This window comes from Myotis daubentonii, chromosome 18 (genome assembly GCF_963259705.1).
Source record: "Myotis daubentonii chromosome 18, mMyoDau2.1, whole genome shotgun sequence".
In the NCBI taxonomy this organism is placed as follows: Eukaryota; Metazoa; Chordata; class Mammalia; order Chiroptera; family Vespertilionidae; genus Myotis; species Myotis daubentonii.
In genome coordinates this window covers 22,125,415-22,151,371 of record NC_081857.1, presented here as the reverse complement: position 1 = coordinate 22,151,371, position 25,957 = coordinate 22,125,415, and the positions used below count along the sequence as shown (strand labels likewise).

The 25,957-nt window shown below is 41.4% G+C and overlaps 1 protein-coding gene across 3 annotated transcripts in view; it reads left to right on the top strand.

Annotated features, from left to right (window-relative positions):
• The window catches only part of FAM20B (FAM20B glycosaminoglycan xylosylkinase), a 32,326-nt gene extending 11,905 nt beyond the window's left edge, over positions 1–20,421 (top strand). For 2 of the 3 annotated variants that reach the window (XM_059674221.1, XM_059674222.1), the window contains exons 2-8: positions 1,139–1,647; positions 7,141–7,227; positions 11,202–11,311; positions 13,947–14,118; positions 14,307–14,498; positions 16,397–16,456; positions 19,441–20,421. In XM_059674221.1, coding sequence (XP_059530204.1) covers positions 1,271–1,647; positions 7,141–7,227; positions 11,202–11,311; positions 13,947–14,118; positions 14,307–14,498; positions 16,397–16,456; positions 19,441–19,672 — 1,230 coding nt within the window. In that variant the 5' untranslated portion in view covers positions 1,139–1,270 and the 3' untranslated portion in view covers positions 19,673–20,421. Of the gene's footprint in view, positions 1–444; positions 558–1,138; positions 1,648–7,140; positions 7,228–11,201; positions 11,312–13,946; positions 14,119–14,306; positions 14,499–16,396; positions 16,457–19,440 lie in introns of those variants that run through there. The other variant, XM_059674220.1, reaches the window with a different exon arrangement.
• The last annotated feature ends 5,536 nt before the right edge of the window (positions 20,422–25,957 follow it).

The following is a 25,957-nucleotide window of genomic DNA, read 5'->3' as shown; positions in this document are numbered from 1 at the left end:
CTCTTGACACCCTTACACAGATCTTGTATCTGGAGTATTTTAGATTGAAAATTGACTGAATGTGGTTGGCCCCAACTGCAAGTAGCACTTCTTTATGTTTGTGGCATCAGTGTTTTTGTTACGTGCTTGACCAGTCCAGACCGAATCGTGTTGCTATAGTACCAGGTTTCATCAGTGTTCCAGTCATATTTTACTCATAGCCAGATGGTATAAGGATATTTTTTCCTTTGCTTGTCCAGATTTGATTATCCATATTTTACAGAGATTTTAATTTTGAAAAATAATTAGTGGAAGGCTGATTAAGTAGAGATATGTGTTTGGGTGTTGAATGTAAGTACATGATCAGCAGATATGACACGTATCATATGACAGATATTACTGCTGGGAACTTGGATTCGGAGAAGAAGTTATTAGTCTCCTCTGTACTCTCATTGACATTTTTAGGAGTTCCTGTCTTACAGTGTGTCATAAAACTTATCTTCAGAGAAGAGAAGAACTGGAAAGCTACCAAATATTGGTGGTTTGGATATTCAAAACTCCTTTATGGATTTTGAAAGGTAAAAATGAAAGTTAAGTTATACAATTCTTTTTTGTTGTTGTTGTTAATCCTCACCTGAGGATATTCTTTCTATTGATTCCTACAAAGAGTGGGAGGGATGGAGGGAAAGAGAACAATAGAGAGAAGCATCGATGTGAGAATTGGTTGCCTACCTCACACACCCCAACTGGGGTGGGAGCGAACCTGCAACTCAACCCTTGACTAGGAATCAAACCCCAAGACCCTTTGGTTCGAGGGCCGATACTCTGCTGTGAGCCACACTGGCCAGGGCCGATTGACTCAATTCGTAATGTTTTACTTTCGGTGCGCTTTTCCTCATTGTTTTGGTATTTAGGAATTTGTAGCGGTCCAAATGGCTCCTAGATGGCTCTGCATCTTATAAGACGGGAGTATTTGATTTTACATTTTAATTATGCCTAGTCCTTACCTATTAAGTTTTTCCCCAGACTAGTTAATTTTAAATTATTAGGTCTTCTCAAGCATATGATTAACAAGGCGTAATGTATTTGAGGCTTGCAAAAGTTTCAGGGGGAAGGACAGGATTTCTGATTGAATTTTGCTTTATACTTGGGCTTGCAGGAATTGTGGGAGGTGCTTCAGTGAAGAAATGGACCAGTGTGTATAATCATGGAGTCTCCTTGCTAACCATCACCACCTGCTCTCCCTGATACGTGAGAGAGAGTGGGTCTGGGGAGAAGGAAAGAGGTCAACATGAAGCTGAAGCAGCGAGTCGTGTTGTTAGCAATTCTCCTTGTCATCTTTATCTTCACCAAAGTTTTCCTGATTGACAACTTAGATTCATCGGCTGCCAACCGGGAGGACCAGAGGGCTTTTCACCGAATGATAGCTGGCTTGCGGGTGGAGCTGGCATCCAAGCTGGACCACACCTTGCAGTCTCCCTGGGAGATTGCAGCCCAGTGGGTGGTTCCCCGGGAAGTGTATCCTGACGAGACACCCGAGCTGGGGGCAATCATGCATGCCATGGCCACCAAAAAAATCATTAAAGCTGATGTGGGTTACAAAGGGACACAGCTGAAAGCCTTACTGATACTTGAAGGAGGACAGAAAGTTGTCTTCAAACCTAAGCGGTAAGTCTTCATCTTAGAAGTTATATGTGCTAGTTGGTTGATGCGTGTAATTTGGGATTGTGTAAGGGGTCATCTCCTTCTTTTGGTTTTCTCTTCAGTAAAATGAGAGGGGTAGACTGGACGATCTCTGAAGTCTTTTCTAGGTCTTAATGTTCTGTGAGTCTTCGAGTAGGGGAAATTTTAGGAACATGAATTGGTTCCATATAAGACATTTTTTTTTTTTTACAGTTAGAGCTGTCCTTCTAAATTTATCAAATATCTACTGTGTTCCAGATGTTAGAGATACAAACTGAGTTAGTTGGGAAATAAGCCACTTGTCACCAAAACTGTGCAGTTAGAGACTAGATAACTACATGTTTTAGAGAAGGAGTTACCCAGTGCTGTAGTGGGTTTTGGATCAATGACTAAAGTCCCTCTTAGCACTGAAGCTGTAATTCTTTCACCTGGGTTTTGTTCTTGCTTTAATTTTAATGAATAGACTTTTTTCCAATCCTCATCCGAGGACATTTTCCCATTGATTTTTAGAAAGAGAGGGAGGGGGAGAGACAAAGAAAAACATTGATGCGAGAGAGACCTATTGACCCTTCAGTCCAAGGGCTGACGCTCTCCAAGCATGTCAAACTCGCGGCATGACTCATTTGTAAATTCAGCCCACTGACCAAGAGTTTGACATGCTTGCAACCACTGTGCCAAGCTGGCTAGGGCTATACTTTTTTTTTTTCTTTTCAAAAAGCAGTTTTATGTTTACAGAAAAATCGAGGGTGAAGTACAGAGAGCTCCTATGTATTCCCTCTCCCCAGTTTCTCATATTATTATCTTCCATTTGTGTAGTACATTTGTTATAATTGATAAACCAATATTATTTTATTAACTACTACCCACACTTTACAATAAGGTTCACTTTGTGTTTTATATTCTGTGGGTTTTGATAAACATATAATGACAAGTATTCACCATTACAGTATCATACAGAATAGCTCACCTGCCCTAAACATTCCCTGTGTTCCACCTATTCATCCCTCTCTCTCCCTCTCCCTAGCCCCTGACAACCACTGATCTTTTTACTGTCTCCATATAGTTGGAATCAGACCTTTTGTAGCCTTTTCAGATTGGCTTCTCTCACTTAGCAGTATGCATTTAAGGTTTCTCTGTCTTTTTTAAAAATATATTTTTATTGATTTCAGAGAGGAAGGGAGAGGAGAGAGAGAAAAAAACATTAATGATGAGAGAGAATCACCGATTGGCTTGCCCCCCTCCCCTCCCGCAAGCCCCTTATCAGGGATCCAGCCTGAAACCCCAGGCACATGCCCCACCCAGGAATCTAACCGTGACCACCTGGTTTATAGATGGATGCTCAACCACTAAGCCACATTAGCTGGGCTCTCTGTGTCTTTTTGTGGCTTGGTAGCTCATTTCTTTTTATTGCTGAATAATATTCCATTGTCTGTATGTACTACAGTTTGTTTATTCATTTCACCTGCTGAAGGACATTGTAGTGCTTCCAAGTTTGGGCAAAGTTATGAATAAAGCTGCTATAAACATTTATGTGTAGGTTTTTGTGTAGTTGTAAGTTTTTAGCTCATTTGGGTAAATACCAAGGAGCACAACTGCTGGATCATATGGTAAGAATATATTTAATTTTGTAAGAAACTGTCTTCCAAAGTGTCTATACCATTTTACATGCCCACCAGCAATGAATGAGATTTCTGTTGCCCCACATCATCCTCACCAGCATTTGGTATCTGTGTTTTGGATTTTGGCTATTCTCTTAGATGTACAATGATATCTCATTGCTCCTTTTACCTGCGTTAAGCATTACCTTGGTCTAAACTTGAACTAGAGAGTGGACTGTATGTTGTTAAACAGCGGCACCTTTGGACTTCTGTAAGGATTTACAGAGATAATTTGTGTGTCAGTTCTGTAATATAATTAATTTTTTGAAAAATTTTCTGCGAATATATGAATTTGAAATAGGTTAACATGGTAATTCATACTCATTTGCCAGGAATTAGTAAAGGGTGAATTTTCTCAAAGTTTGTAATATCTAAAATTTTCTGTGGACTAACCTTTTTCCCCACTTCTCGAAGGAGCTTTTGAAAGAATTAAAACACATACTTTGGGTCTCTTGCTGGAGTAGGAGAAGAAATACGAGGCAATGATGTACAAAACACAACTGTGAGCAGAGTTGTTCGCCTTGTGCCTTCATTACCCAACTCTCAGTAGATAATAGGCAGCCAGAGAACTTATATATTGGGATCCCAGAAATTGAAGGGATCTGCATTTACCTGGAACTGGGAAGCATGATTTATGGAAGGTGTGGAAATTAGGAAAGTTAAAAAATGCAATAGACTTTTGGAGAACACAAATCTGATTGGCAGGTAATAAGGAAGAGTATAGTTTCCATTGAATGCACACTGTTTGCCAGGCATTGCATCAACTACATTTGTATCTATTAATGTCTGTAACCTTCATCACAACTGTGGGCAGTCATAGTACTTATTTCCGGAGTAAGAAACTGAGGCGTAGGGACAGTAACTAACTTGACAAGGTCACCCTGCAGCAATGAATTGAGTTGGCGTTTGGATCTGTTGGAGTGTGAGCAGCTGGTGGTGTGCTGCACATGTAATTCTCTTGTTTGCCTTCCTGTAAGTGTGATGACATGGCACACCCATCATCAAAAATCACTATCTTAGTTTTGAAATGTGGTCTTTGACCTCTTGGTTTTGTAGCCTGAGCGATAAGCAAATAGATGAGTCATGGGCATTTTGTGTTTAAATAAGAGGATATCCTCTCCACACCCACTGTTTGTATACCAGATAATTGAGGATGAGATGGGACAGCAAGAAGTGTAGAAGTCAGGTTGTCCTGGTAGTGGGCAGTATTTGTACCAGTCCAGGTGCTTTGCAGGTACACCTGGGTGTTTAGACGAGGTATAAGTGGAGGGAGAGGAGCCAGGCTGGTGACTAGGGGAGGAGGTCTCAGATAAATGCATAAACTAACCTTAGTCACTATTGCTTCATCTCATATCTCTTACAACCTTCTCATTACCTTCCTCTTCCAGACCATGCCGAACACTTTTATTCTTCCCCCAATGCCATATTACCCCTGTGCTGCTCAGCTTCCAAACTTCCAGGGACTTCCCATTACGCACCAGACCAAACCAGTGTCCACAGCCTAATGGTCAGGACCCTCAGTCTAGTTCTCCTCTCTGCACCCAACTTTTTATTTCTGTTGGACTGGTCCCCTTCTCACCACCACCTCCTGAAGAGCCTGTGTCCACCCCCAGCTCCAGGGGACTGTTCTCCTCCACCTAGCAAGCTCTATGGGCTCCTGCAGTGGAGATAGTGCTGAGTCCCTGCACACACTGACCTGTGCTGACTCTACCTGGCACTGTCGCAGACTGGGAAGGTGGCTGTACAGTTAAGTGCTCGTAAAAATTGACTCCAGTCCTGAAGCACCTAGCACATTGCTACTGTGACCCCAGGAACTTCAGAGGCTATTTAGTCCCCATGTAAGTGCAAATTAATGTCCTTGTTCAGACTCTAATGTCCTTCACCAGAGGGTAGGAGTGATTTATTGGCCGTTACTGTATGAATTTTGCTGCTGTGTCAGGGACTTAAGATGGATCACTGTGCTGAGAGGAGGAGCTGGGTCCTCAATGCTAATGGAGACTTGCCCCTTTCTGCACAGCCCTTTGAGGTGCCGGCTTTGCTGGAACCTGCTTGTCCATGTCCTGCTCTCAGAGGTGGGGGATGGAAGATAGATGATATGTAGGACCACAGTGACGCTTTTATTTACTCATTTTGCCTTACATTGTAAAAGTGATTTTTTTTTTTCCAATGTAGCTGTTTCCATTCTGGAAGTAAATTGGTTATCACAGGTACATACTGTAGTTACAGTGAGGACAAGATGGCAGGGGCTGGGGAGTGGGTAGAAGTGAGGGAGTGGTCTTAGGAAGTGCTGAAGGGGACCCTGGAGCTCAGCTTATCCAGCTGCTCATTTCATGGGGGCCAAAAATGAGACCCAGAGTTCTGATGCCACATTTCACACACCTGAAACATGAGCTAAGGGTTTGGGCTTTCTGACTCCGGTAAAGCTCTTTCTTTCTGATTCCTAGTCCTTTCCCTCCCCGCCTTCTCCAGCCCATTGCAGAGTTCCCGGGTTCCTCTGGTCTTACCTTTCCCTTGGAACAGCCTCTGATTCACTGAGAGAAATAGGCTGCTCATCACCACATGTGTTCCTGTGGCTCCACTGGAGTCAGAAATGAAGTATCCAAGGACTGCCCCCAGTGTTACCGCAGCCTCCAGCTGAAGTGGGGAGAGAGGTGCTTAAAGTGACAGCTTGGCTGCGGTTCTGTTTTAAAATGGAGACTTTTAATTTGGAGGGAGCCAGGTAGCCTAAACAATGCTTTGACACTAGAAACAAACAAAAAAAAATCCATTTGAGTATATTGACACCACTAAGGAGAAGCTGGTGTCCAGCCGGGTGCTGATGCATGGCTGTCTTGTAGCATAAGTGTTTCATCACTTTGCCTTGATAAATGTGTTTCGTGGACATGCTTTCACTTCATATTCCACAGTCATTTATGTTGAAGGTCATGCCTTTTCTAGTACCATTTCCCACTTCCCCACATTCTTGTCAGCTTTGGAGATCCATGTGTCCTCAGTGGAGCAACTCTACTTCAATCTCAGTTTATTTCTAGTTGACAGTTCCCTATACAGTTAATAGGTCTCCTTTTGAAACAGGGAATGTAGGTGAATTAAGTGTCTTTTTCTTCTCAATTAACAGGTTTAAATTGTATCTATTTTTATGATTAGTGGAGAGAAATATGCCAGTTTTCATTATCCTGTATTTTTGTCATGCATATGATGTAGAATGGTGTTTGAGGTGACACAGATCTTAGAAATTGCCTCCTAGTCAAGCCCCTAGTGTTGTCGATAAGGAATCTAAGGCCCAGAGAAAAGGGTTTTGCTCATTTACTCAGGCAGGCAGTTCTTACTCCAGCCCAGTGTTTCTTCTGCTATATCATCATACACATAAAGAGAAACAGACCAGCTCTTTTCAAATGCACCTTTGCCTACTTATTATCAGAAACAGGTGTCTCAGGACCATTTCCCAAGAAATTTAAACTTCTGTCACAAGCCTTTAGCGGTAGCCATTCTAGTAAACAACTATAGACCTTACCACTGTTGTGGAGATACGAAGATGGTCCTTGCCCTCCAGAAAATTACCTTGTAGTTTGAAAGTCTTTTCGATGGGGTAAAATAACATCTTGCATGTTTTATTCATAGAATGATTGCTGCGGTAGAGAGGGAACACTGGTTTCTTCTCCACTTCATCCTCACCCTGTCCACCATTGACTCATGTCATCCACGATCGTCTCAGGGTTGACAGGGAAGGTGTTGTGGAAGTTTCTGTGCACTGCCCCTTGTGCTGGCACCTGTGGTACTGATGTGTTCATGTCTCCATCTGTGCTTCCCATTCTCTCTGCAGGTATAACCGAGACTACGTGGTAGAAGGCGAACCCTATGCTGGTTATGACAGACACAATGCAGAGGTGGCAGCCTTTCACTTGGACAGGTATGTGTGTAGTCACAGTGGTTTACTTGCATTGTTTCCTTTCAAAAATATCCTGGAAGGAGAGGGCATGTGGACTTCCCCCTCACCCACATAAAGGCTGTGACACTAATAACTTTGACTTGTTACCTACTTTGGAGAGCTGATTGACTGATTCCATGAAATGTGGATGAGTCCGTCATAATTCAGGTGGTACTAGGAATACCAAAATACATTTTTCTTTTTTTCCATATAGTTTTATTGATTTCAGAGAGGAAGGGAGAGGGAGAGAGAGATAGAAACATCAATAATGACAGAGAATCATTGATCGGCTGCCTCCTGCAGGCCCCCTACTGGGGATCAAGCCTGCAAGCCAGGCATGTGCCTGACCAGGAATTGAACTGTGACTTCCTGGTTCATAGGTCGATGCTTAACCACTGAGATACACCAACCGGGCCCAAAGTACATTAACTCCTGGTTATTTCATTCTGGTCTTCCTTTGTCATTATCATGAAATGAAGATGTTACTGGTAAATAAAATGGCAGGATGAAAACCAAGGTTTGAATTCAGATCTCTAAATTGAACTGGTCGTTTATTGAGCCTGGCAACACTATTTGTTTGTTTTTTAAGTAGACCTAAACTAATACCAAAAAAGTAGACCTTTTTTGGCCTAAAGTAATACTGACTCATCCCCATTTGCTAGAAACATAGAGCATGACGTATATAATGAATGTTATTGTCCTTTATATAAAACTAGAGGCCCAGTGCACAAAATTTGTGCACTGGGGAGGGAGGGTCCCTCAGTCTGGCCTGTGCCCTCTCGCAGTCCAAGACCCCTCGAGGGATGTTTGACTGCTGGCTTAGGCCTGATCCCCAGGATCCCTCACTCTTTACCACCTGCTCTCTGCTCCTTACCTCTCAGCTCACTGCTCCTTAGCGCTGCCATGAAGCCAGCCATGAGCCTGGCTTCTGGCTGAGTGGCACTCCCCCTCTGGGAGAATTCACTAACCACCAGGAGGCAGCTCTTGCGTTGAGCGTCTGCCCCCTGGTGGTCAGTGTGCATGATAGCGACTGGTCGTTCTGGTCATTTTGCCGTAACAGTTGCTTAGGCTTTTATTATATAGATATGCACAGCTCCAATAACCCCAATAATTCCAAAGGAAAAAATAATAGACATGAATTCTGTATGTATAAATTAGCTAGGGAAATTAACATTTTTTCAGCAGTAACCTTGTGAGTGAACTGTCTACTATCTTAGTTGCTCTTCTGATCAGCTCATTCATTCATCAGGCACGTGGACAGACTTGTAAAGAAATATTCACAATGTTTTTTAAATGTAGCTGGAAGAAAATTAAGTTAAATTTTTGTCTTTTTTTGGATTAAGAAGGATATTCTAAGAATAAGAGTGATAGTCTTTAAAAAATCACACTCAACTAAATAAAAAAATTAACTTACACATCAAGAAACATCAAACAAAATTTAAATGCAAACAAGCCAGAGGAAAATACTTGAATCTAATGTAATCTAAGCATTAATAGCCTTAATATATAAATATTTATGCAAATCTATACATATACTCAAATTCTAGTAGAAAATGGTCTAAGGACACAGTTGATGGAATAGAAATTATTGCTTGCTAATGAATATGGGGTAGGGCGCTCATCCTTATCAGTAATACAAAAAGTCCAGTTAAACAATGGGATGCTATTTCCTACTGCTGAAAATAGCAGAAATGAGAAAAAAACACCCTTCATTGGCAAGAATCTGTTGAGATTCAGATGATGTCTCTGGCATTAATCGGTTCAATCTTTCAAGAACTCTAGCCTTATGTGTCAAAAAACTTAATATTCATACCCTTTGATGCAAATATATAAGGTGTTTCTAGAAAGGACCGTGGAGAAATATTTGAAATTCAAAGATACATATACCACAATCTAGCTGTAGCTGGTAGCAATCTAAAAAACATCTAATGCCATGAAAAGGTTAAAATGTTTTGTTCACAATCCCATGAATTTTCACTGCTTCTTTTAAGAACTAATGGGAAAGAGTTAGGTAAATCCTACTCATCACTTGATGGAATACCAGAATTAGTCTTTCCAAGACCTCATTTGTTTTCCAATTTTCTTCATCCCCCAAACCCCTCCCTGTTTCCCTATTGATGGACACCAGCAGTGTGTGAAGGTCATTTTCCCACATCCATACCAATACTTTATATTATCCAACATAGCAGTTTTTGTTCATCTAACATATGTAAAGTGGTATTTTATTTTGTAATTCCCCAATTATTGGCAAAATTTAGTATCTCCTTATCTTTTCACAGCACATCACCCACTTAATTATTACTTTTGATATTAATTAAATATGATGATGTTTCCATTTATGACTTGTGCTTTGGGAGCTCCTTCTCTACCTCCAAATCTGAAAAATATTCTGTAGCCAGTCACCCGACCCCTTTTGTTAGCTGCCACCTCTGTGACTTGGCTCCTCGGCACTGAGCTGGCTGCTGTTTGGCCTGATAGTGGCCACTGGGAGAAAACATTTTCCACTTTTCCTCCAGTCCATGGCTCCTGACACTTTTATACTCTGGGGTGCTGTCTCTTCATTTCATTAGGATTTGACCACTTTCTCTGGCCTCAGGAGGTTCTCTCTATTTTTATGTTATTTTGACAAATCTGTTGATCTCTGCTTTTGTGGCTTTTCTAAGATTCAGTTTAGGACAAAGTCAGTCAGAAGCCCTGAACAATGGACTTTTATTGCATAGCCACTTAAAAAAAATTATTTTAAAAATTTGAGGGTGATATTAGTTAATAAGATATTTGTCAAGTGTGTAGTTCTGTAATACATCATCTGTATATTACTGCATTGTGTGCTCACCATTTGAAGTCAGGACTCTTTATCATCATACTGTTGACCCCCTTGGACACATTTCTTCCTCCCCCTACCCCCTTTCTCTCTGGTAAGCACTGTACTACACAACCATTTTTAAAGGCTTTGTAATGACATGAGAAAAGGCTCATGATATAATGATCAGTGAAAAACAGGACACAAAACTGCATATTGTGTGTATATATACACAAGAGTGAGTATGTGTTTATATATACTTGTAAAGAAAAAATGCTCATATGCCAAAATGTCAATTATTTTTGGATTTTGGAATTATGGATGATCTTTATTTTCTTCATTATAAATTGTCTTTGTGTTCCAGATCCTGCCCCTCCAACATTTCTTCTAGACAGGAAATTTCATTTAAAGAAAGAATTATTGTGCTCTACTTTTAGACCATTAGAAAAAAGTATCTGTATTTAATTTGTCCCATGGGTTTTATCCTTTTAGATTAAGCCATATTTTCTGTCAATGTGCTGTTTTATCCAAAGCTTGGAACCCAAGTATGGATTTAGATCAGCCGTGGGCAAACTACGGCCTGCGGGCTGGATCCGGCCCGTTTGAAATGAATAAAACTAAAAAAAAAAAAAAAAAAAAAGACCGTACCCTTTTATGTAGTGATGTTTACTTTGAATTTATATTAGTTCACACAAACACTCTATCCATGCTTTTGTTCCGGCCCTCCGGTCCAGTTTAAGAACCCATTGTGGCCCTCGAGTCAAAAACTTTGCCCACCCCTGATTTAGATTCAGGTCTTTTTTTGTTGTTGTTTTGTTTTTCTTAGCTTTGTTAAAATTTATTTAAATCTTTTATTATGAAAATTTTCTAACAAAAGTAGAGAGAATAGTATAATGAACTCATATACCCACTCCCTGGAATAAACAATAGTTTACATTTTGCCAGATTTGCCTTATCATTTTTGCTGAAGTGTATATTAAACTAAGTTACATACATCTTGATATTAAACTCATAAATATATGTACCTCTAAAAAATATTTATACCTGTCAACAATTCCTTTACACATCTAACATAATTAACCATAATTTTTAATACTGCTGTTTAAATTATATCCCCAAAGATTTTTCTCTTCTGTTCTTCAACCCTCCAAACCAGGATTCTGGGTTTTCGCCGAGCCCCGCTGGTGGTTGGCAGATTTGTTAATCTTCGGACAGAGATCAAGCCTGTGGCCACGGAGCAGCTCTTGAGCACCTTCCTAACTGTAGGTAAGAAGATGTAAAGAACTTTGAGATGGTGGAATAGTTATTAAGTTAATTGGGGCGTCATTGAGCAAGCTGGTTCGTGACTTCTAGGAATTGAAGAACTGAAGGGAATACAGAAGCAAGCCAGGCAACTTGCTCTTGGATTACTGGGGGAAATGGATCTAAAGGTAGATGGCAGGAAACTGAAAGTTTTCCCTAATGTGTACTCTGTTGTGTCTGTGAAGTAGGAAGTGAGATCATTTACTGATAATGTAAGTAGCTGGTAACTTTATTTCCTTCTGCTTGTTCTTAGCTAGACCTCAAACTCAATTTTTGGCCTAAAACTGTTATTGTCTGTATATCATTGGCTGAGTAGTTTTTTTCATATACATGTACTTTCTTGGGATCTGTCTCCTTAGAATTGAGGAATCCTTAAGGCAACTTTGTGTGAAAGTCAGAAATTCCCTTGTAGGATTGCATTTGGGCCTGGAAGATCACCACTGCCTTCTCCTACTCTGCAGGGGGTAGCCTGTAACTCATGTGCATGGAACTGGCTACAGTCCCTCTGGGCTCTGCTCTCTGGTATACCTCACTCTGAGCTAAAATTCTCATTCCTGTTCTTGTGGGCACAGTGAGAATTGGGGGAGTTCAGAGGTGCTGTGGTCTCTTATCCCCGCCTCTTCATGGTGACATTTTCAGTGACACAGTGCTTCACATTATGACTTGAAACAGTCATTGCAAGATGAACTTCACGTTGCTTTGCTAGAGAGAATGGGTTTACATTTAAAATGAGGTGAAACTGAATATTTAAAAGAATTGTGAGAGATTCATCATGCAGAGTTTAACTTATAAGGCTAGAGCAATGCTGTTCTTACAAATAACCAAAAGCATACAGTGTCACTGATTTGTTTCTTATATTTTCTAAGCACTTGTGCTTGTTCAATTTTAAGCACTTTTACGCAGTTACTGTATTTGATCCTCAACAAAAAGTGCAGTAAGTTGAGGAGGTTTAGCAGCGTGTCATACTTAAGAAAGAAGCTGAAAAGTTAAATGACTTTCCCAAAGTCACAAAGCTACTCATTGTTATCCAGGATTCAAACACAGATTTTAAAACTCTAAAATATTTAATTTGCTTATGTTCTTTAATATTTACTCATTCACTCAACAACATTTTGTTTAACTTCTGTGTGGCAGACTCTATGCTGAATGTCAAAAAATGAATGATACCTTCCTGCCTTCAAGGAGCTTTGTCTGTGGGGAAGCCAGACATCACAGAGGGCCGTGGAGGGGAAGGGGCCTGGAAGTCAGGGCAGGGTGATGTTACTCAGTGGAGGTGCTCTGGCAACCAAGTCTCAAAGGGAGAGTAGCAGTCCCACAGGAGGATACAGTGGGAAGGAACATCCCAGGTTAGGATTCCTAACCTTTTTTGTGCTAAAGACTCCTTTGGCAATCTAGAGAAGCTTATCGATCCTTTCCCATAATAATGTTTTTTTAAAAAAAAATAAATAAATAGATGCATAGACTTACAAATGAAACCAATAATGTGGAAGTATTAATAAATTTAAAAAATTACAAATAGCAAATTTGTGATAGTCCCTTGTGCCTTGCTATTTAACACATTAAATAAGAAGACGTAGCAGATCTAGTAACTACCGTATTTGGGTCTACAAATGATACCTGTTGTATTTGCAACAACAATGCTACTATGTTATGAAAACTGTGATTTCTTCTAGTGAAAAAGTCACAGATCATGGCAGTACTGCTATAGTTTGCTCCCTACCATAGTAGCAATAATTGAAGGAAATGCTGAGTTTCAAATAGAAGTCAATGAAAATAAAACTGATTTTGTTTCCATCCAGTTCCGGGGTGGAAGACAGAGCACACAGAGTGTTGAGAAGAGCATGACAGCTCAGGAGACTGTGATTTAGCTGAAGTTAAGGTTCTGTGTGGGCTTGGAGACTGAGCAAGGCAGGTGGTCAGGATAGTGTCACCAAAGGGCCTGTGCACCAACCTACAAGTTGAGACTTTCTCCGTCAGCACTGGGGGCTACTAACATAGCCTGAGCACTGGGAGCTCTTGGCGTGAATTCATATGCAGCAAGTCAGAAGGAACATATTTAAGAGATACTCTAGAATGGGAAGAACCGGTGGACATATTAAATGGAACATTCCAGAAATAAACAGTTCTCAAGTTTTAAACTGTGCACCATTCTGAGTAGCGTCATGAAATCTCACCTGTCTGCTCTGTGCGCCCCGGGACGTGCGAATCCTCCCCTGGTCCAGGGTATCCCCACCCTCCCTGTGCATGCCATCTTCCTCCTCCAAGGGCTCTGGCAAAACAGAAGAGGGCATTCCTTTCCTTTCCTTTCCTTAAAGTGAGTTCAGAAAGACACTGGCGGTAGTGGCTCCTGGAGAGAGATTGGGTAGGAAGGACATGGAGAAAGGGAGACTTACTTTTTCATATATACCCTTGGGTACCTTTTGAATTTTTTTTTATACCTTGTGCTTCAATTACCTGTACTGTTTTAAATATAAGTTCAGGATCTTGGTTTTCACAATATCTGCTTACCTAAGCTGCTCTCTTCTCCATTGTTTAGGGAGAATTTGGAATCTTCCTTTTTTCCCCCCTTAAGTGTGTTTGGTTCCTTTCTCTCCTTTAGGAAATAATACTTGTTTCTATGGGAAGTGTTATTACTGCCGAGAAACAGAGCCAGCTTGTGCCGACGGAGACATGATGGAGGGATCTGTTACCCTCTGGCTTCCAGATGTGTGGCCTCTGCAAAAACACCGACACCCCTGGGGCAGGACTTACCGAGAGGGCAAACTGGCCAGGTAAATGCTCCTGTGAGTCACTACTAGTCCTCTCGTGGGCCTGGCCGGCGCCGCCCATGTGCAGCCAGGGGTTCTGTCCAAGACTAAGAGAATGGTGGAGGGCCAGGGGCTTCATCTCCTCTGTGTGGAGACAATGCAGGGCAGTGTCGGCTCTTAGTAAGTAACCGGGTGCTGCTGCTTGCCTCCAGGTGGGAGTACGATGAGAGCTACTGTGACGCAGTGAAGAAAACATCCCCTTATGACTCTGGCCCGCGTCTCTTGGATATCATTGACACGGCTGTTTTTGATTACCTGATTGGCAATGCTGACCGCCATCATTATGAGAGTTTTCAAGACGATGAGGGTGCCAGTATGCTCATCCTTCTCGATAATGCCAAAAGGTAGGACCACAGGACTACCTGGTCAGGTAGCGGTTTCTAGGCTATCCTGGAAAACTCCAGAGCACACCTGACAGAAGGCATCTTTCCTGTTTCCACTTGGACTCTTTGCTGTTGGCGATCCTGTTCTTCTGTCTTATTCAGGTTTGCACTCCTTCCACCCTCAGGGATCTGAGAACTCTAAAAATGGAAAAGTGGGTTTTTTTCCCCAGGAGTCAAAGACTGCTTTGTTCACAGACAGCTGAAAACCAAGGCCTTTGATTTGCCGCCACTCACATCATTCTTTCTTGACTATGATATTTAGAATCTTGAGAAATACATAATAGAACATGAAATTTGATTACTGTTCAACTTATTTTACCCAAAGGTTCATGCCGTTTAAAAGATTAAATTTTGGTAGGCTGCTTTGCTATTTTCGTAGAAGTGTTTGCCCAGACTTTTTGCTATCATGAGAGGAAGAGGAGTTGCTTAGTGATAATATATAGAGACAACTTACTTTTATCTTCAATAAGATTATTTTACTATTTTTGAATCAATGATTGTCATTTTTTTTTTAAGTCTGGCTCTTTGAAGAACACATTGTATTTTCAATTTACACTCTGCATTTTCCATGGTGCCCAGTTCATTACCACACTTTTGTTACACTTAATAGAATACTTTTGTTTGCCAAACAGAATACTTCTTTGGAGCCCAGCATTGTCCTGTTAACATTGGTTGCTGAGACTAAGCTGAGACATGGGTCCTCAGCAAAGAATACTTGGGCAGCATTTGCTAATGATGCCAGCATCTTACACTGAGCACGGGCACCTCGTGCTCTGTGAAAGGTGATGACAGCTGTAGAAAGTGAGAGGCCAGCAAACACCGCCCTCCTTCCCCGGCCCTCCCCCCCGCACCCTGCTCCTTGCCAGCAGAGCAGGAAGTAGCCAGTGCTACATACATTCCTGAAAATTTTTTATCCTTACTTGTAAAAATGATCCTTTTTTTAAAGATCACGTGAATTATGGAAATATACATTGAAAGAGTTGCCTTTGCCGTTTATTATTTGAGGGCCTGCATTGTGCTTTGGGTTACCAGACCCTTTGGTTATTATGAGGAGCTTCCAGGAAGAGTAGGAGGTTAACAGTTTTTCTAGAATCAGTTCTCCTTTTTTTAAAAAAAAACTAGCAATCTGTGTACTTGGGTTCTGGCTAGGAAAGAATTCATAGCAAGACCCAAATTGTAAGAGAACATTTATTGGATAAAATACGGAGGTAGAAAAAGTAATTCCTAGAAGAAATGGGCTTAGGAAACAAGTGATGGAGTTAAGGGAAAGGCACCGGAGGGTGTGCTCCTGGGAAGGAGAGTGCCAGTTCTCCTTTTCTGACTCTGAATTACTGCTAAGATCATTTTTACATCTGCTTTGAACTAACTGTTTTCTCAGCCTCTGCGAGTAGTTTTTGCATTCTGAATCTGTTCATATACTTGCAGGGAACAGAATAATCCAAACCTTTTCTGGTCGGTAATTTTGGAGGAGAACAGTGAAACTTGTTTTTACAAGTAATGACCATCTGCTTGTTGGCGGGACCCTGACCGGAATAGCCTGTGTTTCTCCACCCACACTAACCTTCTCCAGGGTCAGCGGTCTCCAGGTTCCCGCTCTGTCGGTGGTACCACGGTTGTGCCTCCGCACCTTGCTGTATTTTGTCAGGAGAGAGGGGTCTTGTAAATGCGTATATTTGTTGTTCGATGCTGCAGAACAAACTGTTAGGAATCTGTGTCTAATTGGTCATGCCCTGTTTATTTTTAAGTGACTTGAGCTGTAGGAGCATGAAATTATTTAGGATCACATTTGGATTTCTTATAGAATTTGCTCTTGCTTTGATGCTTCTACCTAATTCACCGAGATTTTCTTTCATTTTCAGCTTTGGGAACCCCTCGCTGGATGAGAGAAGCATTCTTGCCCCTCTCTATCAGTGTTGCATGTAAGTTACGCACATCATATGCCAGGTTCAGATAACAGTACAGGAGTGTTTTTGGCCTTAAAACTTCCTAATACCTGAGCAGTGCTTTTCATGCTTTTCTAACCTAGAACCCCTTAAGGGCCTGACATGGAGGATCAAGGAAAAGAGGAGGCTGGTGACCCAATACTCAGAATTCATTTTGAGTTCTGTATGAATAAAAGTCTTCATTCTATTTAGTAATGTATATCCATGTTTGTTTTAATATCAGAATATAGTCCCTCCCCCCCAAAAATTCTAGTACAATCTGTGTCCATGGTCGCTGTCTTGTGTTTACCTTATGGTTTCAAGTCCTCTCACTCACCACCACAAACATCCTGAGGGTTGCATATCTCAATTTGAAATTGTATAAACCAAAAGTGACATTTCCCATACGTATTTAGCAACTGATGTTATTTTTTTTAAGTCGATGCTGTAGAACAAAGAAAAAGTAAATCAAAATAAAATTAAAAACTGGCTCTAAGAAGCTCCTTTTCAGATCATGATTGCAGTAAAATTTTAAAGTGAGCACTGAGAATGAGCTGGAATCCCCACGGAGATGCAATTTCAGCAGCACCACTTCCCACTGGCCAATTCCCCGGGTCCCTGGGACCATGTGAGACTGCTCCTCCTGGCAACACACCTTCTCTTTTTTCTTTCTCTCTTAAATGTACTTTTATTTATCGATTTTTTCCTTTTTTTAATATATTTTACTGATTTTTTACAGAGGGGAAGGGAGAGGGATAGAGAGTCAGAAACATCAATGAGAGAGAAACATCGACCAGCTGCCTCCTGCACACCCGCTACTGGGGATGTGCCCGCAACCAAGGCACATGCCCTTGACCAGAATTGAACCCGGGACCCCCCAGTCCGCAGGCCGACGCTCTACTCACTGAGCCAAACCAGTTAGGGCCCTTTTATTTTTTAAATGTATATTTTTATTGATTTCAGAGAGAAAGGGAGAGGGAAAGAGAGATAGTAACATCAGTGATGAAAGAGAATCATTGACCAGTTGCCTCCTGCACGCCCCACGCTAAGGATTGAGCCCACAACCTGGCATGTGCCCTGACCAGGAATCAAACCGTGACTTCCTGGTTCATAGGTTGACACTCAACCACTGAGCCACCATGGCCGGGCTTTTGCCTTTTTTTAATTGCAAAAATGTTCTGCAGAAAGCTTATCCAGGCAACCCTTAATTATCTTAATATTGGGAAGCAATGATACAGCCAAGCAAAAACTGTATCTTTCAAGGAGGATGTTTTTATATTAATACTTAGTGTTATCAGTCTGGTCCCATCAGGAGATGGAAAAAACATAGTGGGTTAAATGGGAAAGTTTAGTGTAAAGAATTATTAACTCTGATGTAGGAGTGACTATAAAGAAAACGAGGGCTGAGGGGAGAGCACCCAAGAAAGGACAAACTTGGAAGGGTATCCCCTTTGTTGTTCAGCCCACTGGATGGCAGAGAAGCCTATGAGTTTGCAGATGCTGGGTGAGGCAAGGTACAGGCAATCAACAACTGGCATCATGAAATACAGAGGGATGGATGCCTAGATAGAAGCCCTCTAGGCTGCAAGCAAGGCATGTTTTTGGGTCTGCAGGGTACCAGAATGACCAGGTGGCCTTTGGCACTCTGGTTTCCATATCAGCCAGGCCTCAGGATGGTTTTCACCAGGCCAGGCTGAGGCTGCAAGATCACCAATGGCCTGCCGGTTCTGGGAATGTGGTCGGGGCAGATCTGCATATGATGACCTCGCCCACACATGACTGACCCACTGGGCAACAGCCAGTAGCAGCTGGAGAACCCCTTATTTCTGCATTGTTCCTCGAGCGCCCTCTGCTGAGAAAGCTTAGGAGAGAGAGATGCTTAAAGGAAATCTGTCCATTACAGCAGACAGATGCTTGGGGCATTTGTAGTGGATTTAAAAATACAAAACCACACTGTTTCTTTGCTTGTTCATCGCTTCCATGCTTTAGCCAAAGTTTGATCTCCTTTGCTTTTTAAATAGTTGCCGAACAGGCTGCCTCTTGCAGAGTCCAACTTTTCTGCATACCTAGTAGTTCTCACAGTACCCACAGGCAGATCAGTACTTTTCTTCTGAGATAAACAAAAGATCCCCTTTACTCAGTGAAATAAGGAAAACTGGTATCCTTATAGTAAACTTTTCCTATTTATAATATTAGTGGTAGAAATTTTTTAAAATTCAGAAATGTAAAAAGAAGGAAATAAAATTACCCATTAAGATATAAGGATAGCCCTAACCGGTTTGGCTCAGTGGATAGAGCGTCGGCCTGCGGACTCGAGGGTCCCAGGTTCGATTCCGGTCAAGGGCATGTACCTTAGTTGCGGGCACATCCCCAGTAGGGGGTGTGCAGGAGGCAGCTGATGGATGTTTCTCTCTCATCGATGTTTCTAACTGTCTATCCCTCTCCCTACCTCTCTGTAAAAAATTAATAAAATATATTTTTTAAAAAGATGTAAGGATAATTTCTGTTCACACTACAGTGACTTCTTTCTAATTGTGCGTCTGTGTTTGTGTGTGTGTGTGTCTTTGTGTGTACAAATACACATTTTCTTTCCCCATAGATTTGGAGTAAAACAGCTTCTTTACTCCCACACACCCAATATCATGGACATTTTCTTTACTCCTTTTAACGTCTGCATGGTATTTAACTTGAGTGGATGAGCCATAGCTTATTTAATTATTTACCAACTGTTGGACATTCAGTTTAGTTCACATTTTCCTTTTTATAAATAGCACGGCAGTGAGCATGTATAAATCTTTGTATTACCTCTCATTAGTTACCTAGAAAAAATATCAAAATGTGATAATGTGACTTACTCATACTGATTTTTTTAGTTGAGGTATTTTACATACTAATTTCTTTACTTTTGTTTGCCAAGCAGGCTTTAAACTCTTTACTAGTGAAAGGTCTTATGTAACCCATTCGAAACCTTCTTCTTCCAGCATTCGGGTTTCTACCTGGAATAGACTGAATTACCTAAAGAATGGTGTGCTGAAGTCTGCCTTAAAATCTGCCATGGCCCATGACCCCATCTCCCCAGTGCTGTCCGACCCACACCTGGACGCTGTGGACCAGCGGCTCCTGAGTGTCTTGGCCACTGTGAAGCAGTGCACGGACCAGTTTGGGATGGACACTGTGCTGGTGGAAGACAGGATGCCTCTCTCTCACTTGTAATTTGCAGCACAGAATAACTGAAACTTCTTTTTACAAAGATAGAGAAACAGCACAATCGATTCCAAATGGTATGAGATGGATTGGAAATGTCCGGCAGCAAGTTCTGGTGATGGGACAGAGTGGCCTTGGATTTCATTGTTTTCCATCGTAGAAACTGAAGTGAGGACTGTTAGCTCAGAACATGGAATATTCTGCTGAGTTAGCTGACGTCCTCGGCCCTTGCCCATTCTAGTGGGCATCGCAGTTGGTCAGTCTTAAGTCTCATGCCAAAGGACAACAGGTGTGACGTTTGGATAGGTTCATGCTGGGATTGGTTCTGGAGTGGGTATTTGGAGTTCATTCTGACCATACCTGTGGATTTTCTGAGAACACTTTGCAATCTCTTGAGTCCTTTTTTACCAGGACTAGTCAAATTGAGAATATTATTGCCTCCTGAGGAGTGGCAGCAAGTAAAACCTGGCATTTTGTGGAGCCAAAGGAGCAGGTTCTGTTGGAGGGGGTATGTTTAGAGGGAGAACAAAAGCAGGAAAGATGTTTGGGCTTTTCAGCAATTAGGCAGCAGCACTTTTGATGATTCTTGGAGGAGAGAAGAAGGGAGAGAGAAGGTGACCGGAATCAGGGAGATGACTGGATTAGCGAAAGCAGGTTCCCCTGGGTTTTATTTAAGTTCTTAAGGTGTATAAAAGCTAATGTGACTTGTACCTGAGTAAAGTTTGCGTTCTCACAGCTGTGTTTCAATTAACCAAAAACTTGTCTCTGGAGAACTTATTGTTACAACCCAAGCATGATTCTCTTGGGAGACTTTTATTTCTTTATTTTGCCCAAAGGAGACAAATCCTTTCCATTTAACAAAGCAAACAAAAAATACCTTGAATAACAGTTAGGTTACTTGTGACCTCTGCCATCCTGGTTTCTCTTCTGAGATGACTTTCCACCTCGGCCTGTAAGGCCTTGGAAGCTGCTATTCCCAGAGACTGGCAACCCTGATTGTGCCTTTCTTGTGAGAAGAGCCAGCTCACTCTGGCAGATGAACGTGTACAACCTGCTGCTGGCTGGGCTGACTTATGACTTGAGCCATGTGGATGACTGGAAACAAAGATTTAAGCCTTCTGAGCCTTAAAACTAAGGAGGTTGTACCAGGAAGAGCCTTAAGATTTTGAGTTATGTCAACCCCTAATTTCATCATTTAATCTTGTTTGGAGTTTCTAACCCGTGTTCTATCTCTTGTTAGCATTCTCAGATTTCAGGTTGCTAAAACACAGGCTTAGTTCTGGGTTCTGGCGGAGAGGTTGTGCCATGTAAGCAGTTGCAGCAAAATATAGGGCCAGAGGGCGGCAGGCCTGTTGTGCCCGCTCAGTGTGTCCTCAGCGCTATGTGCTGTCCCACGTGTTGTCTGGGTGCTGTCCCAGTTCTGTGCTTCTGTCAAGCAGAGACTAATATTTAACAGTGTGGTTGATCCCAGCCATTGGAGACCACCCTTTCAAAAGCAGTTTAGAATTTATGTCCCAACATCCTCGCATTGAATGATAACTAAGTATCCTGTGACTACTTTAAAAGAGCATGAAATTAGGATACTTTTGTACTTTGTATACACATTTTGAGATGTACACAAGAATGGGCTGAGTTATTTAAAAATTATTGAATTTTACAAGACAGTATTAGCACAAAACACTAAAATAGTGTTGACAAAAGGCGGTATTGATTCCAGTTGTAAGGCTATTGACTGTGTACATGCCCAGAATTCCAGTTGATCAGGAGGATACCTTGGAGAGTGCGTACCCTGCAGGAGCAGCGAGCCAGCGGGAGGGAGGGAGGGAAAGATGTCAGCCCCACTCTCCTAGGTAAATGTTCGCTGAACTAAATTGATTAGAGTTCTTTCAGCACATGTCCCTTTAGTGTGCCACACTGGGATGCATAAGAGTTGTTCGCAGACTGCGAATTTTATTCATAATGTTGAGGCAGAAGACTGTGCTGAAGAAAAGAGCAGGAGAGAAAGCTGCTTTGAAACTGTCTCATCCCTTTTTAAAACATTGCCGAAAATGAATGATTTCCTTCCTTCCCTGCTGTTTAAAAATTCATGCTCTTAAAAGATGTTCAGCTCTGGAGTGGTTAAAGTTATAACTGTGCTGATTACATGACACTGAGAATATAAATTTATATTCGAAGTCAGGATTGGATTAAGCAAGAAAAGTATGTTTGGGTGAACCTTAGAGAAAGTAAACCATAAACATAGCCCTGAAAATCAGAAATACTAAGTTTTATTTGAAAAAACCAGGTAGATATCTCTTCAGAAGTGTCTAACACTGTTCCCTTGATGGTTTATTTATTAGAATCTAGCACTATTAGACAAGTCATTGGAAAGGTTTTTGGTCAGCTCGAAGTAGAGTGTGTCTAGCTGACACCTAAAGGTAGATGTGAATACATTTTAATGTTATAGAGCTAGGAAAACCAGAAGTGACTGCTATTTCCTTATCTCCTTCTACTTCTTAAATATGTTTATTCCAGAGTCTGAGTAGGGAAATATGAGGAGAGAGGTTTCATTCTAAAACTGTTCATTAATGTGAGTCTATATTGTGGGTTTGGCCATAAGTAATTTTCTGTGCAAAACAAATTATAGACAGGATCTGATTTGTTCAGTAGTATATTAGGCATTTGCATTCAGAATTAATGTGTCAAATTTAACTTAAGAAAGAAATGGGAGAATTTGGGTACATCCACTTCATATTATTTTGGGAAAGATTAATCCTATACATGGCAATTTTTTCGATGTTCTTCCAAAGAAATCCATCTTTTCTCAAAACCGAAACAAAAGGCTTTTGGCCTCCCCTTCCCATCCACCATATTCCTTCAACCTCCCTTCTCAATGGTCCCTGTATTGTATTCTTGTTTGACCAGCAAGTGACCACACCTCTGTAATGGTAATACAGCATCTATCAGTGAGCTAGCTGACTTGTATCCTGGGAGCTTGAGCTTCAGGAAACATGAGTAAAGATATATGTGTGTATATAGTCATATATGTATTCTAGCAAGAAAAAATGTATTTATTTTGACACAGGGAAACACTGATTTATGTTGCTGAAGAACTTGAAGCTAGTGAAAGGTTCTCTTCTCAGTCGTTGAGTGGGGACCCTATGTGCATAGAGATCATTCATTCAGTAAACGCCTACCGAGCAACTCTGGTGAGCCAGCCCACTAGGCACATGTAGAGCCAGATAGACCTGACTTCACAGAACTTCTTGTACCGGGAAAGCCAGTTTTTCTTCCTCCAATTTCTCAAGTCTGGGTTGAAAGGTAGGGGCTGCCACAGGTTTTTAAGGAACTAAGGGGTTACAAATACAGAATGTTTGGGGGGAACTGGGAATAACTTAGTGGGAAGCTAATTTATTTGCTTAAAAGGGAAGTGTAAGAACACCACTCTCTGTTTTGATCTACCAAGGATTTCCTCCCAGAGCTACTGCACAAAGAGAGGTCATGCTGGGTAAGTCGCCAAACAAGACAGATGTACACCTAAATTTCTAATATGTTCTATGGGTTTCAATTCTGAAAAAAGAAAATTAATAAAGATTTTAATAAGTATTGATGTATCATGTTTTCCTCTTATTCTTTCTCCCCCCATTTCAGGATACTTCCTGTGTTTTCTATTTCATTTTCCTACCTATTTTAGCAGGGGACAGAAGATTACATCTTATACTTTCACAGAATCTGATGGATGAGACCTTTGGCTTCCTTAGGAGTCTTCAAAAGGCCCAGACCACGTTGTGACTGGACCAAAATTTTCCAAAGGATGTTTCTTGGATGCTTTTTGTACATTTAGTTAACTCAATTCTTGCAGCTTCTTCAGAGAGAAAAAAATTATGAATCCCAAAGAACTTGTCAGGGCAGTACCGCAGAGGCACGGAAGAGAGGGCCAGGTGCCCTGATTATAATTCTTAGGACACTCAGATTTTTAACTTCTTTTATAATTTAATTTTTTTTTTTGTAAAGCCTCACCTGAAGATATTTTTCCCATTGATTTCAGAGAGTGGAAGGGAGAAAGAGAAATATCCATGTGAGAGAGAGACATCAATTGGTTGCCTCCTGCATGTGCCCCAACAGGGGTCGGGGATCAAACCTGCAACAGAGGCACATGCCCTTGAACGGGAATTGAACCCGAGACCCTTTCGGTGCACAGGCTGAGGCTCTAATCACTGAACACACCAGCAAACGCCCAGATTTTTAACTTTTGAAATGGAAATCAAGTATCATAAGTCTCAATCAGACAACTGAGCAGAGTTCTTAAGACTTTTTTACTAGATTTGCAGCATTTTGTGCCCGTTTTTGTCATCTGTACTTGAATACCAATGGAAGGCTGAAGCCTAAGACAAGGTTCTTTGGGGCTCACGTCAATCCTTTTCCAGGCGAGATTTCGGGCTTCGTTTGCTTCTCAAGCATATCAGAAAGACTGGGAATAAAGCTTGAAAAGGCAGCTGGGAGTCGGGAGGGCATGCTTCTGTTACGGGCTAATTTTACCCAGTGTGTTTGCCGATAAGAACTTTTTAGCAGCCTTCATTTTGTAAGAGACAAGAATGGTCATAATTACTCATATAACATGGATGGGTTTTTAAAAAATATTTTTATTGATTTCAGAGAGGAAGGGAAAGGGAAGATAGAAATATCAATGATGAGAGGGAATCATTGATTGGCTGCCTGCATGGGTGGGTTTTGTAAGGTAGGTTGCTGTATAAATCCCAGGGAGTCATCGTAGTAAGTCATGATTTATAAAGTATTTGATCTTTCTTTAGTAGACATTTGGGCATTGTGCTCTGAGCCATGGATGCCATCGAGATGGTAATGACTCCCTTTCTTCAAAGAGCCTGTAATCCTAGCAGAAGAAAGCTGCTTGTGAAGTACCAAATGCCTCAGGAATGACGTAAGTTCATTACAATGAAAGTAAGGCCCAGGAAAGAACCATGGGTGTTTGGAGAGGGAGAGGTAGACAGGATCCTCATTGAAGAAGCGACTGACCCAGGCCTGACGTGTGTGTAGAATCCCTGACTCCAGAAATGCAGAGCCTCCTGGGCCTGTGCTCTGTTGTTAGTACCTGGGTCACCAGAAATGTTCCTTCAAGGCTTTCCTGTGGTTCTGGCCAGTTGTGCCCTGTCTTTGGGAAGGACACAGTCCACTGTGGTGTCTCTATGGCACTGTCTGTTAAACAAAGGAGCCCTTGGCATATAGACAAGTTGTGAAACCTTCATTTTGTTTCCAGAGTTTGCTTTTTGCATGCCAAGCTTATTAGGAGATAGTTTGATTTTTCCCCAAAGGTTGTTTTCAAGGCCAGTGGTGTTTTCTGACTGACTTCAGTAGGGTGGGGGATTGTCCCACTCAGATGATAGTGAAGTTGCTGGGGGCCCATTTTCTCTTAGCAAGACTTAAGATGCAGAATTTGTTGCCGAGGGTCCTTGGACCACACTTGAGTATCACTGATAGGTTTTGCTGCCTGTAGTTTTCACATTTGCCTTTAGATGTCCCCATCCTCCATGAGATTTGCTCCGAGAGTTCAACCCATAGGAAATGTTAGCAGTTTATTGAAATTAGAGGCTGTCTAAAAACTGGATTCAATGTTTCTTTTTATCTTTAATTTTTTTATTGATTACAGAGAGGGAGAGAGAGAGATAGAAACATCAATGATGAGAGATAATCATTGATTGGCTGCCTCCTGCACGCTCCACACTGGGGATCGAGCCTGCAACCCAGGCATGTGCCCTGATCTGGAATCGAACTGTATAACCTCCAGGTTCATAGGTGCTCAACCACTGAGCAACACTGGCCTGGCTCTTTTTCATTTTGATTCATTGTTTCTACGTGGTACTGACTCTGGTGAAAAAATGTTTAGCTCTATTCCTTTTAGAAAAGGAAATGTCTTCTTGAAATCAAGTTGCTTGTCCAAGAATTTGCCATCTACCTACTTTATTTCCCATGAAATGTAAAATTTAAATCAGAATATCTCAGAAATTACCAGTTAGTGCTACATGAAAGTTACAGTAAAGAGATTATTATTTCCAGTCTTAAAATTTGGAAAAAAACACAGGTTAATTCTAATAATTTTATCACCATACATTCACATGTAAACTTCACTAGTACAAATAAAGCCATTCAGACTTGGAGTACCCATCCAGAGCCTCGTCCAGGGTGAGGCATATGTGATCATGAAAGATAACGTGTAATTGAATTAGCCCATTGATCTTCACAGCATCTCTATAAACTGGCTATCTTATCCCCATTTTATAGGTGAGGAAACTGAGGCAC